At 50.6% G+C, this 14,109-nt stretch overlaps 1 protein-coding gene across 2 annotated transcripts in view; it reads right to left on the reverse strand.

Annotated features, from left to right (window-relative positions):
* The window catches only part of TUBGCP3 (tubulin gamma complex component 3), a 1,162,672-nt gene that overhangs the window by 572,363 nt on the left and 576,200 nt on the right, over positions 1 to 14,109 (reverse strand). For both annotated transcript variants that reach the window (XM_069636982.1, XM_069636981.1), the window contains exons 12-13: positions 10,884 to 10,994; positions 10,415 to 10,526 (exon numbers count right to left, since the gene is read on the reverse strand). In XM_069636982.1, coding sequence (XP_069493083.1) covers positions 10,415 to 10,526; positions 10,884 to 10,994 — 223 coding nt within the window. The remainder of the gene's footprint in view (positions 1 to 10,414; positions 10,527 to 10,883; positions 10,995 to 14,109) is intronic.

Here is a 14,109-nt window from a genome sequence, read left to right on the forward strand (position 1 = left end):
TCCTTTCCCGTCAGGTGGGGAAGTTGACGTTGAGGCTGATGCCCCCCCCCACCCCTGCTTTCTTCTTGGCCGCCGCTGAGACGACCGAGTCAGGGGTCGGTTGTACACAAAGGGGCGGTGTCGGGGACCCGGTACTTCTTCTCGTACCGATCCCCTCTTGGCAGGCGTCGTAGACTGGTTCTTGAGAAGGGTGAGACCCTCGTCCCAGATGTCATCCAGCAGAGGTACGGCGAGGACTGCCTTCCTCTTGGCCTCGCCCCGTTGGTAAAGGAAACCTTCCTCCTTCTCTTCGGGGCAGAGCTGAAAAAGCTTGGATGCCCTGGCGATCATTGCATGGAAAGATCCGATCTCGTCGGACGGGGAGGCCCGGGCTGGCGATGGGAGCTGCGTCCCGTCGTCACCGCCATCGTCGTCAGTACCCGTCGTGGCCGTGTCCGTTCCCGTGTCATCCCCAGGGACGGGGGACATGGGTAAAGGCTGAGCAGGCCGCGAGGGCTGAAAAGGCAGGGCTGGATGGATCCGTCTTCAATTGTTAGGGGGGCTTCCCGCTGTGCCCGGCTCTGGCTCCTCCGTGAAGCCTGGTTCCGGATCCTCAGTCGGTGGTAAGGGAAATCTCGTCCTCATCTCCGAACAGAAGGATTGTATTGTCAACAAAATGGCCACCGAGTTATCCTGCGGCTCCGGAAGCGACGGGCGCGACGGGTGACTAGGACCCTCGCCGGTGCCGTCGTCACCCTCGTCGGGATCCCTCCCGTGGGGACGGGCCTCTTCGACGCCCTCGTCGAGGCCCTCTAAGACTTCTACCAGCTCCTCCTCGGATGCTGTGTCCGTGTCCACAATGACCACCGCCCCCCCCCCTCTTTTTCCGCCTGGGTCTTCACGGGGGTCTTTTCGATGGGTCTGAAAGAGGCTTCCCTCCGCGGAGGCAGGGAGACTCTGGGCCCGAGGTCGCCTCCACTGGTGTAGCCTCCACAGGCCACCAGGACCGCCGCAACTTCCTCAATAGAGGCCTTGGCCGGGTGAATCAAGGCCTTCACGCCTTGGGCGGGGGGGGTCACTGCCTCGCTCCCCCTCGGCCGAATCCTTCGAGATCTACCGGGGCCTCTCCAGAAGCTTACCCGGGTTCTCGGATTTCCTCTTCCCCGAACCAGAGCGTTGGCTCGTGGTTGATGGTGCCGGGGAAGGCGCGCCCTGCCTGGTAGCCGAAGAGCCCGACCGTTCGCCGCTCCCAGTGCCCGCAGACTCGCGGTGCTTTGCCTTCTGTTGGGCCCCCGTCACCGGGGCGCACTCACAGGACTTAGACCACTCGGACTTCTTCTTTTTCTTCTCACCTGACGGAATCCCTCCTTCCAGCCAGTTGGAGAGACGAAGGTGTCGGTCACTGATGGTCCGTTCCGACATGTTCCTGCAAAACGCACAGTCCTTCTCCACGTGCGTTTTGTCCTCATGAAGGCAGTAGAGACATTTCGAGTGCTCGTCCTCCTTGAACACATTCTGTAGCTGGCATCCAGGGCAAACCCTGAACAGCTTTCCGGGCGTTGAGCTTTCTTTCTCCTGGGCCATGTTCGGGTAGGCCACAGAAACTTCTGGAATCCTCTGTTAGGGAGAATTCTCTGTTTAGGCTGAATTTCCCTACCTAGTGAGTCCCCCAGCAGCTTTGCTGGATTTCTGGGGTTTCTTTTTTTTCTCCTGCCAAGAGTGAGACTCTTTTACCCTCACTCTTGGACATGTTGAAGTGTGTTTTCTTGGTTAACCTTGTGTTGAATGGGCTATGGGGTCTTTTACTCCATAGGGCCGCATGTATTTTTGTGATGTGGGTTACACAGCACCCTCTGTGCCGTGACCCAGGGGTGTCCTAAGGACTCCCCAACATAGACTCCATACCCTGGGACTGACTACTGTCTCCCAGGGCATGTAAAGTCACCAAAGACTTTGCTAGTCTTGAATCCTGAACAGAACCAGTACAAACCATCATATTGTGGACGTACTGGCTGGGGCAATTCGATTGCCCCAGGGTCTGTTAGTCGAGGGGGCACGTCTCCGTCCCCCCTGATCGAGTTTTGGCTGGTGGCAGTGGAAACTACTTTTTATATTCGACCGCGAATATTTCCCTATGGGATTTCCCATTGTTTTAGGCTAACACATTTAATTATTTATTTACGGTAGCCTTAAACATACCGCCGGTTTATATATTTATTTTTATAACTCCGGTTGGGATTTTTTGCCAAAACTTGATTCTAAAATGGCGTTGGTGTTCGCCTCTGTAACTCTGACCCAAAGTGGAGCCCTTTGTTCCACTTTTGGCGGGCTTCTCCACAGAAGCCCTCCAAAGTGGTGCCACTCTGTCTGGGGTACTTAGGAGGGGTGGAGGGGGATTTAGGCACCCTGGACTGAGTTACCTTGGTAACTCAAGTCGCACTCCGTCCTGATTGGCCCAAGTGGTGAGCCGGCCGGCTCACCACTTAGCATGTTTGAGTGACAGCTAGGCTGGGTGAATGGGGGTTTGCTGCATAAAAGCAGGGCTTTGGGGACTGGAACTTCAGAAGTCGCCACAGGACCAAGAATCCGACGAGGGAAGAGCTGAGCCGACCTGCTTCGACGACACCACCCGGTGGAGCCCTGCTGAACCGCCTCACCACTTTTCCCGACGACCGAGGAGAACTCTTAACGGAGTGGCTCCTTCCCTTGACTGGTGGGGACAACCAGTTTTCGCCTTCTTTTCGCTTCTCGAGGTATCTCGTGGCCGCCTTGCCAGTGCCAAGCACCCCGGCAACCGGAACCCCACCACTTTTACCCCAACCACGAAAGTCGGTACAACCCTTTATCCGGAGGACTCCGCGGCTGGTTTCTTCCCGGGCAGTGCAACGACCTTCTTCTTCTGCTCTTCAGCGAGAACTTCTTCTCCCCTGACCGACGTCGAGCCTTGCTGCCACTGCCTGGAACAACTGCCCCCGCTGGAGGATCCTTTCCGCTTAAGGTACCGTGTTCCGCCTGGCTTCCCTTGCTACCGACTGTACGGGGTAGATTTAGCCCCCGGCTGTCGAACCTGGGAGTGCCTGGGACACCCTGGCTAAACTTTTTAAGCCACTCTAAACTCTTTCTAACTCTTTGCAAGACTTTGAATCCTTAACAACAGTGTGATCTTGGGCACATTTTCGCTCCGGCTACTCTAAGAGTGGGCCCTGCCTAGTGACTTTTGCTCACCTGGGACTTTGTGCTTCTTTGAGTCTATTGCAAGTGTTCTGGACCTTAGAGTGGTGTGTTTAACCCATTCCTGTTTCCGTTTACCCCTTTCTTGAACCTACTAGAGTGTCATCTAACGTTAAGCGCTCACCTCTGTTTTAATTATGTGGTGTTAACCTAGAGTTGTCTAGATAGGAGTAAGGGTTGGAACTGCTTTCATTATAACTGTGTTTGAAGTGTTTTTACTATATTTTGCTAGAGTGATTTCAACTTATGTGTGTTTTATAAATAAATAACTATATACTTTTGAAACCAAGCTCTGGTCAGTGTTTGCTTGTGCTATTGTGTCTGAGTACATATTGTGTATACTTTGCATACTGCCTAACTCTTCTTGAGGGAAGTCTGACTGCTCAGCCACAGCTACCAGGTAAATCTGGGTGGTGCAGACTGCTACCAAGTGGGTTTACTGCTATACCTGTAGTCTTAAATCTTTTGCAGTGTTCCCCAAGGGAACTGCACAGGTTTCTGCCTAACATCCTCCAAGAAGCGTAACTCGAAGAAATCTTCACCCTTGAGGGGCGTAGAAAAAAATCTGACACGGATACCCGTTAATCGGATGTAGAGACGGTGGAGCTTGAGGCTCTATTTGACCAAACAATGAGAAATTCTCTTTGAAAAAGCGTGAAAACGCAGCAAAAGCTCGAGAGCTAAACACGAGGACTTCCAACACTTGAGCGTGCGGTAAAAATCTGAAGATGGCTGCCAGGGGCGGGGCTTAGGGAGAGGGCAGTAATAGGCTGGGGGCAGTATGACCCAGAGACCAGTGATTGGTTACTACTGAGAAAGACAGATCAGAAACGAAAATGATACTGATTTTTTCTTTACCGAGGATTCCCGGCCTGACGACGGGGAATATTCATGAGCATGTGAATCCATGCCAGACCCCATGCTGGAGAAGCTCTCTGGTTGTGTGTGTGTGTGTGTATTACTTTGCCTGTGTTTTGTTCTGTCCTCCATTCGTGCTCCTTCCTGATTTTCAGCTCCCACCCAGTCCTGCCCTCCCACCCCCACCTGCCTATCCTCCTACCCTCCCATAGGTCCATGTGTCTTGACTAGAAGACAACCTTCAGAGGCTCTCCCATGGCGTGTTAAGTCTTAAGTGCAGTGCAAAAAAATTTGGAATCTGAAATGCACATTTCCCTGCATTTATATGCAGGGGCTGGGGGGTAGGTATATAAAACAGCTGCATGGCTCTCCCCTTGCATATAAATGTGGGGAAAGGTTCAAATTAGAACATTATAGATTTACAGTGATCGCATAGATCCCTCCTAGGGCAGCCTTGCTCGGCAGCAAGCGAAGGGCTAAATAAGGCAAAGGGCTAAAGCAAAGGGAGGCTCCCTTGGTCGGCTCCTGTTTCCTTGTTCGCCTGCGAGAGCCCAAGCCAGGTATAACATACCTGCATTGACAAGAGAAGTATCAATCGCCTACCTGCAGAGCCACTGTTTAGTTTATAGCCCCTGCACAATTCCATGCTTCTGTATGTATAATCAGACATCAGGTGACCATAGGCACCATACTACTTTGTTTTTACTTCTCAATGTCTGAATTTTGCAGCTGAAATTCGAGCATAGCCTTGTATTGCATCTAGCAAAATATTTAAGTGTAGCCTTATAGCGCATCTAGCTGTAATTATGAGTATGGCATGGTATTGTATCTAGCTGTACATTTTGAATACAGCCTGGTATTGCATCTAGCTGTAAACTTGCGTATATAGCCCTGTATTGCACCTGATTGTTTTTGCGTGAAGCCCTGTATTGTTGCTAAATGAACACTTGCATACACCATGTCAACTAATTCACAGACCAGAGGGAATATCTGGCACACTAGAGGACTGTCCAACGCCCACGCCCACCCCCACCCCCACCCCCACCCCCACAACCCTCCCACTCATCGTCTCCACAGATCCTGCCCCCTAGAGAAACTCCACTCCACTCCAACCCTGAAAAATAATTCTCAGATCGGAGGGGAGTTCTGGTGTACCAAAGGACCGGCCAAACCCAGAAACCCCTCCACTCGTCCTACCCACAGATCCTGCGCCCTAGAGAAACACAACCCTCAACTTCACTCCCCTCCCAACCTCCCTCCCCTTCAACACTTCCACACTGCCCTCTGGAGTAAAAGGCCCCACCACACGGATCATCTCCACCCGCTCAACCCGTCTCTATTCCACCCACTTTGCCCTTTATCACTCCCCTGCCCTTCAGACACCCCCCCCAACACATCCTCCCCTTCCCCAAGTGTCACCCGATTAACTCTTGCCAACACCCCCTCCCCGGATGACCCGCCAACTCTCTCGCACACACCACAGGCACCCAATCATTCCTCCAAACTTAGAACGTGCAACACTCCATCCCATCCCAGCATGCTTCTCCCTACTTACACCCCCCTTCAGCCGTATTTGCACCCGTTGCCCACACAATTCCTTCACCCTCCCTCTCCCACAACCCAGTCGAGTCCCTATCTGAAAGATGCTCCAATACTTGCTCCCCTAGCAGCCCCAACATTACCAGGGAATTGAGCAACCCAAAGTCTGCCCAAATCTCACTCCACCCCCTTGTTCCTACTCCACTTGCCAACTACCTCCCTCAATGACACTCTTCACTGCCTTGCACAACCCCCAGACCATCCTCTCACGTCTGGGACCACAACTGAAACCCCTTAACGCACTCCCCCTCATCCACGCAACAGAAATGACTCTTGCCCAAAACTCTTCACACCACGAACGCTCTTTCCACAAACACCCCTTCCGCCTATACATTCTACCACCCCCCAAAAAGCCTCGATCGGAGGATCCTCTCCACCACTGTCTCAACCCAACTGCCGCTCCCCCTCACACCAACATCCCAAAGGACCAACCACCACCCCATCGCTCCAATTTACCTGTATTCTCATCAACGCCAGATTTCTCACCAAAAACAGACACAGCATATCACCTCTGAAAACCCAAGCCTCCTGTTCATCACAGAAAACTGGTTCTCTTATGACTTCCGACCCATCGCACACAAGGCTTTTCACCCTGAATACAAACTCACTCACTCACAGAAGAGCAGGTGGAATTGCCATCCTATATTAACCTCACCTATCTTACACTCCAAGGCACAGGCATGCAGTGCAGACTGTGAATCACTCCTACTTAAATTCACCATCAACCCCTCACTCACGCACAGCTTCCTGCTCATCTACAGGCCGTCCAGCTACGACAGACACTTAAAAATGCCCTAAGTGACTCCCTAGCGCCCATGCTGGTCTCCCACCCCTCCCTCGCCCTACTAGGAGGCCTCAACATATGGTGGGACGCCTGACCATACCATGACATAACCACTGTTAGATAATCTGTAAGCGCTCAACCTGACCCAGCAGTCAACAGGTGCCATCCACACAGCAGGACATACTCTTGACGCTATCTTCAGCTCCACTAATCTCATCTCTGCACTCACCCCTCCACCACGGCTCATATGAACAGACCAGGCAACCATCTTTTTCTCTCCTGCCTCTTACCCTTCCTCTGTGAAGGACTACATCGGATCATCAACCCATGTCCCGCTTTGGAATATTGTCTTAATAACCCCAGACCTGCCCAACGCCCCTCCCTCCCAGCAGAAGGAGGAGGACCACCTTACATCAACCACTTAGACTCGTGACTCTCCAATGCTCTACATCTCACCCCCTCAAGATCCACCACCTCCAGAGAAGGTCCCTTGCCCACATGGTTCACCGCCTCCTCAAATCTCTCAAAACACAAAATCACTCCCTGGAAGGTGCATGGTGCACCGACCCAACCCCCAAAACAAAAACAGCCGTAGCCCACCTACATCATATCTACAAAGCCCAAATCCATAAGGCAAAAACATCCTTTACAGAAATAGAATCTCGAACGCCCGTAGCAATAGCAAGATTGTCACTGAGTTCATGGCCCCCCTACACTTCTCCCACGCACACATCTCCTCTCTGCAACACTTTCTCCGACCACTTCCACAACACTGCCCTGGACAGAACACCATCAAGACGAAACTGGCAGCGATCCCACCCCATCTACCCGGCCCCCCAAATGAGCCCACCAACCACCCAACCCACCTTGTCTTCTCCTCTTTCTCTCAGATCTCTAGACCCAAATTCATTAAACTACTGACAGCCGGCCATCCGGATCCCTGAGTGACCCAGGCCCCCACCCCCTCCCTCCTCAAAGAAATCTTTACTGCAAACTGTGCAGGCAGCATCGCTAGATACATTCTTAATTCGCCATCCTCACCTCAGACATTTTCCCAGCAACTTTCACAACATCCCACGTCAAACCCCTCCTAAAGAAAAACCCACATGACCCCTCTGGCCTGCAAACTACAGACCGATATCCATCACCAGTTTTCTAGCAAAAACCACTGACCGCACAGCCTAATCCGAGCTCAAGACTTTCACAGAAACCAACCACCTCCTCGACCCCACTGAGTTTGGGTTCAGACCCCTTTATGGAACTGAATCATCCTTAGTCTCCATATAGGATGACCTAAAAAACACTGCAGACGCTTACGGGTGTGCTGTACTCTTTACTACTTTACCTCTCAACAGCCTTCGACTCCAACAACAGCATCCTCACTGACAGGCTCCACTCCCTGGGCATTAGAGACAGCACTAAAATGGATCTCCCCATTCCTTGCAAATAGACACAAAATCACCTTCCTCGCTCCTTTCCCTTCCTCTGCTCAACACGTCAGTTACGGAGTTCCCCCAAGGCACCTGCCTATCCCCTTTCCTCTTCAACCTCTAAATGAGCCCTCTCCTTATCCGCTCACACAACCCCCCCTGCTAGAAATACACTGACGACACACAAATCATCTTTAGAATCCTGAAGTCCATCTCCACCCCCCCCCCACCCTGACCTCGCATCCTGCCTCACTGACATTGATCATTGGATGACTGTCAACCACCTCCTGTTCAAACCAGGGAAAACTGAGTTCATGATCTGCGGAAAAACAGCCCTCTTTCCGCAACCCACCCCCTGAACTCCCCCTCCAATCTACCCCCCGCTGCATCCACCACAGTCAAAGCCCTGGGCTTCATAATGGAAATAGACACTGACCTGTCTATTGCTCCAAATTAACACTGTCAAAATCCTGCTGCCTACACTTCTGCATACTCAGCCGCATTTTCCCTTCCCTCTCCTAGCCCCGGCAGAGTGATGGTAATCATGTTCATTGTCCTCTCCTGACTAGACTACGCCAACTCCCTCTATCTGGGCACCCCTGCCTACCAACGCCCCTGCCCACCAACTCAAAAATCTCCAAAGGGTCCAGAACTGCGCAGCTAGGTTCCTCCTCACTCTTGGTGGTCCGGGAGCACATCACCCCCGCCCTATGTACCCTCCATTGGCTACCAATCGGATGATGGGTCACTTTCAAAGCCATGTGCATCACACACCGAACCCCACACAAGACAAGCCCAAAAAACCTGCAACAAAAAAGAAAAATCACCAGTTACCACCCCGATAGAAACCTGCGATCAGGCACAGCTCTCCTACTGGTGATCCTCCACCCCTTTCAAATCAACCACAATTGGAGGCACCACTTTCTCCGTGCAAGCCACCATTATCTGGAACTCCATGCCGCTGAACCACCTACGCATAGAGGACCACCTGGCCTTCTGGATGTCCCTCAAGACATGGCGATTCCCTTTGGCACCCTGACTAAGCCTGTCCTCCCTTTTGACCTAGCTATTTAATCGCAGGAGAGCTGCAGCAGGAACAGATTTTCGCCTACAATCAGCAAAGAACAGTAAGAATTTCTTGCCAAAAGTAGCCTAACAACCCAATAGGAAACTGGAGAAAATCCAAACCACAGATACTAAAGCAAAGAGGCTAGGAACAAATGATGGGTAAGTATTTCCTCCAACTCATTGGAGATATGCCAAAGACAAGGCCAGAAAGGCCAGCCAATGTATTGCACTTAGACTAATTCACGGATTGTCCAATGTATTGCATTTAGCTGAATTGTGAGGGTAGCAAATCTATTGCATTCATGGGAATTTTGAGGTAAGCCAATGTATTGCATTTAAATTAATTTTGAGGGTAGGCACTTTGTTGCACGTAGATGCATTGCAGCTAGCTTAATTGTGAGGGTAGCCAATATTACATTTAGATTAATTCCGAGGGTATCCAATGCATTACATATAGGTGCATCTTGAGGGCAGCCAATGTATTGCATTCCAGATAAGTTTTGAGGGGAGCCAATGTATTGCACTGAAATAAATGTATAGTGTGGCAACAGTATTTGCATGTAGAGGAATCTATGGGGGTAAGCAATAGTGTATTATACTAGGGGCATCTATACAGCCAATGGCAAGAATTTAACCGTGCTCAGATTTCACCCCTCCTAAGTCCAGCTGCATCTACGCAACCGAGAACCAGCCAGGACACATGGGTACATATCACACTCCATGCTTATGGATACTAGTGAAAGGCATGGCCACCCACCCACACACATCTGCTACCATGCATTACCCTAAGACACACTGCACAACTCATCTGCCTTTAGAATGCAGCTATCCCCCAGGATAAATATTCGGTGTAGCTGGTCACATAATGTATCGCCTGCTCTCGCATACTTCCCAGATGACCTCTCATCACCCATCCACCAAAGACACAGTGCACAACACCTCTGCCATTAGAATGCAGCTATCCCCCACGATATAGTTCGGTCTAGCTGCACATATAATATCTCTCCTGCCCTTGCACACTTCTCCAAACTACCTCTCAAAACCCATCCACATGCCTGCACGATGGGTGACTAGCAGGTACTTGGCCACCTCTACCTACCTCGTATTGGCTAAAATGCAGACGCATTCTACAACATTCTGATGAATTTCCCATACCTGGACTTCTGTCCCCAGAGGGCATTCAACCAGCACGTTGGGACCATACCAATGGTGAAAGGCGCTATACAAATGACCATTAAATTACATTACATAATGTTTAATTCCCCTCCCAAGAGGAGGGTCATCTCATAAATTTGGAAAAAAGCTGGCAGGATGTAGCAGTATTTGTGGTTATTGTTGCACAGCATCATAGGTCAACAGAAAGCAATCCCATTTCATGTCCAAACACTTATGGTGCCACCGAGCAGTAAGATTCAGTAATATCTTGCTCTACCATACAAATGGTAAATATTAGATATCCTCATACCATCCTTTGGAGACTCTTCAGAAGATTTTGTCACAGCTATCATCCTAGCAGTAGGAGTCTGATCATGGCAAACCTGATGCAAGAAGTTTATGGATTTTCCGATTAGGAGAACCTGAGAAAGATTGGCAAACTGTAAGGTTTATTGCTTTTCAATGAAAAACCGTTATAAATGATGCAAATTTTTGACAAAACACGAATCATGATTTTTTTTTTTTTTTTAAATAAGAAGGCCCATTCCATTCCCGTAGCCCTGGTATGATCAACTAGCACCCAATAGATTTTAAAAGGGACTACATGTTCAAAGTAGTTTTTAAAGAATACTTCAAGGCAATGGAAGCCACTCAAAATGGTGAATACATTTTTTTACATTTCTGATCGTTTCACTGCTCAGAGTCGGTAGTACAAATATATCCGGAAATAAAATGGTCATTCGCTGATAGATTAAAGGGGCGAAGTGTTTTAAGCTTACCTTCCTGGACTGATCCATTGTAATGAAGGATGGAATCATCGATTTTCGCAAAGTGTACTTGTCATGCCATAATCTGTCTGTTTTCACGGTAGGGTCGGAAGCTACAAAAAACTGTTTAAAATGAGCAGTTATACATTTTTACTTACCAGAAAACAAAACATATACAACTTCTATGTATAGGTTTATGACTTACTATTTTAATTAGAGCAGCAACTCGAAGGTAAGGTATGCAAATGTACAGATAAGATGCATGCAGGTTGTTGTCGAGGGATTTCTTTTTAACCCAAGTATTTAATGCAACTTTCCTAACAGATTTCATATTCCCCATTTTATTGAACTATTTTCGAAGAAGGAAAGCTTTGCTAGTGAATTTCCAAAGAGGTGTTTCGTGTGAGCAGACAACACCAGAATGTACAATGGTTTCTTTGTCCAAAGTTCAAAACAAAATGGTGCCGTCATTTACCCCTATCCTCCGTAGAAGCCTGAACTCTTGTGACCACACTGTGCTCCAACAGTGACCGACTGCGAAAATGAAGTGGAGGGATGGGGTGTGGGATGTGGGATGGGGTGATGTCAGGACAGGCCTGGATTCCCAGTACAGCAACCTAGGAGAGTACTATTTTTGTATTTGTTTATTGGAGATCTCCAAGGAGCCAATTGCATCTAAGCACCTTCTTCGATTCAACTTTGGAAGAGCTTGAGGGGAAGGGGAGAAAATACAAGGCAATCAGGTTTTACATCCCTTCAAAGTAATCTTCCAGATTATGAAAGTGCAGAGTTCTGTGTTCTGCTGTGAACATCTGAGTGCACAAGGCTGGCTACTCAGGGTTCTTCAAGGCTGAGTCAATGGAAGGTTCAAGTGACCAGCACGTTTCTAAATCCCACTACAGAGCGCACATAGCGAAGCCTGAACTGCTAACACACCCAACACACCTCATGAAAAACCTTGAGCAAAGACACATGTCCCCCGGGACCGGAAACAAGCTGGTGCGCAGTCACATTGTCCAGCCCCCAGATTTAGACCGCCCGCAAGGAGACCAGGCGAGCCTCGGTCCTCGGCCCAGGTCCTGATGGACCAAGACAGATACTCCAGGGAGCGGGACCCCGTACCCACATGATGGTTGATATAAGCCAGATCTTAGGATTTGTCTGTCCGAACAAGAACAGCCTCCCTGAGGAGAGAAGGCCCAAAGGTCACCGATGCTTTCAGAACAGCAGCCAAATCCTTCCAATTGGAGGACCTCTCCTTGTCCTGAAGAGACCATAGCTTTGATAAGACGTCTGGAAGAGGGCCCCCCCCCTCACCAACCCAGGCCACTGGCATCAGTGGTAAGAATGATCGGTAAGGCCAGCAAAGAGACCTCCAGAGGGGAGACGTGACCCGAACCAAAGAGTCGTACTGAAGGGATTCTGAGCGCCAATGGGAAATCACGTGACGCACCAACGGTCTCAAAAGCAGCCGAGCCCAGGGGACCACAAAGACGCAGGAAGCCATGAGACCCTTGAGACATAACAGCTCCCTGGCTGTAGCCCAGTCCTTGCACAAAAGTTCCAACACTGACTGGAACCGGAAGGCCCTGTCCAGGGTGAGCTGGACCATCCCCTCCCGAGTGCAAAATTGGGCACCGATGAACTGGAGAGTCTGAGATGGGGACAAGTGGGATTTTAGGAGATTTGAGGAAAAAAAAACTTGACCAGTTCTCGGCAAACAATCCGAAGATGGGACAACACCTGGAGCCGAGAGCCGGCCTTGACACACCAATCGTCCAAGTGGGGGTATGCCTGAATCCCGGCCAGGTGCAAGGATGCCACCAGGGGAGCCAACAACTTTGTGAAGACCTGCAGATTTGAGATCTAAGAGCAGAACATGGAATTGCAACTGCTCCAGCCCCACGGCGAACCTCAGGAAGTGCCGATGACTCTGGAAGATTTGGATATGGTGATAGTCGTCATGCAAGTCGAGAGAAACCAACCGAGCCCTGCTGCGCCACAGCCCGGATGATGGGACTGCAGAGTATCCATTTTGAAGTGGTGTGTCCGAATGAAAGCATTCAGGCCCCGTAGATGGAGGATGAGCCGGAAAGGAGAACTCCCCTGCCCCATGTTGGGCGTTAGAAACACCCTGGAATAGAAACCCAAACCCTTCTGGCCTGCTGGCACCAGGAAAATATGCCCGCTTCCGAAGCAGATCCTGGAGGGCAGTGCGCAAGCCCACACAGCGACGGACGTCCCCGAGTAGAGGAGTCACCCGGAGACCGGACTCGGGAGGAGGAGAAACAAAGTCCAGCCGGGAGCCCAGGCGAACAGTGGAGCGAGCCCAGGGGTCGGAGACTAAGAGTTCCCAGATCCGAGAAGAGAGACAAATGCCCTCCCCCTGGCCAACAGGGTGCGTCAGGACTTCTGAGGCTTATGAGGGCACCTGGAGCAACGGAACGGAACCTGAAAACGCTGGTTTTTACGATTAGTTTGAGGACGAGGAACAGAAGACTTGCGAGGAGGCCGAAAACCTCCGGCAGAGGCAGGCGCCCCTTTCTATCTCAACTTGTCTGCATGTTTATATGCCGTAAAGACCCAGGGAACTTTAGACCAGAGGGTCCCCAAACAACGTTCAACCCTAAAAGGGAAGCTTCAATGCAGCAGGCTTATGTGACCCCTCCGCCTTTCAATCCTGAAGTCACAAATGCCATCTGGCAGAAACGATGGCGCCCATGGCCATAGCGGTCCCCCGCACACCATCATAAAACAGGTCTGACATGAACTCGGTCTGTCTCTGCATGTCTGACAGGAGCTGGGAACAGTCAGTGCCATCATTCAGGGATTGCTGCAGTTTCCTAAAGCCAGCCAACATGGTGTCTGAGGCATAGGACCCATAGGCGTTTGACTACAAAGCCTGATGAGACCCCCCCAGGTGGGATTTCTTGAGGGCAGAATCCACCTTCCGGTCCACCGGATCCCTGACAGCAGTCTCCTCCACAGACATGGAGGCAAAACTCACAAGGCTAGCCAGATCGTCATCCACCTCCACCGCAGCAGGCAGGCAGGCAGGTGGGATTCCTCACCCCGAGAGGATGCAACTTTGCCATAAATCAGGGCATGGAGATTTGTTCCAACTGGGACCACTCACGCAGGACCTTGTCTCGAATGTCAGAAATCAAGTGAAGACCCGGTTTGGGAGAACGTTTATAATGCCAAATAGAAGTTTCAGCAGCCCGCTCCACCACCGATG

The sequence above is a fragment of the Ambystoma mexicanum genome, chromosome 7p, assembly GCF_040938575.1.
Source record: "Ambystoma mexicanum isolate Mex_15411 chromosome 7p, UKY_AmexF1_1, whole genome shotgun sequence".
NCBI classification, from domain to species: Eukaryota; Metazoa; Chordata; class Amphibia; order Caudata; family Ambystomatidae; genus Ambystoma; species Ambystoma mexicanum.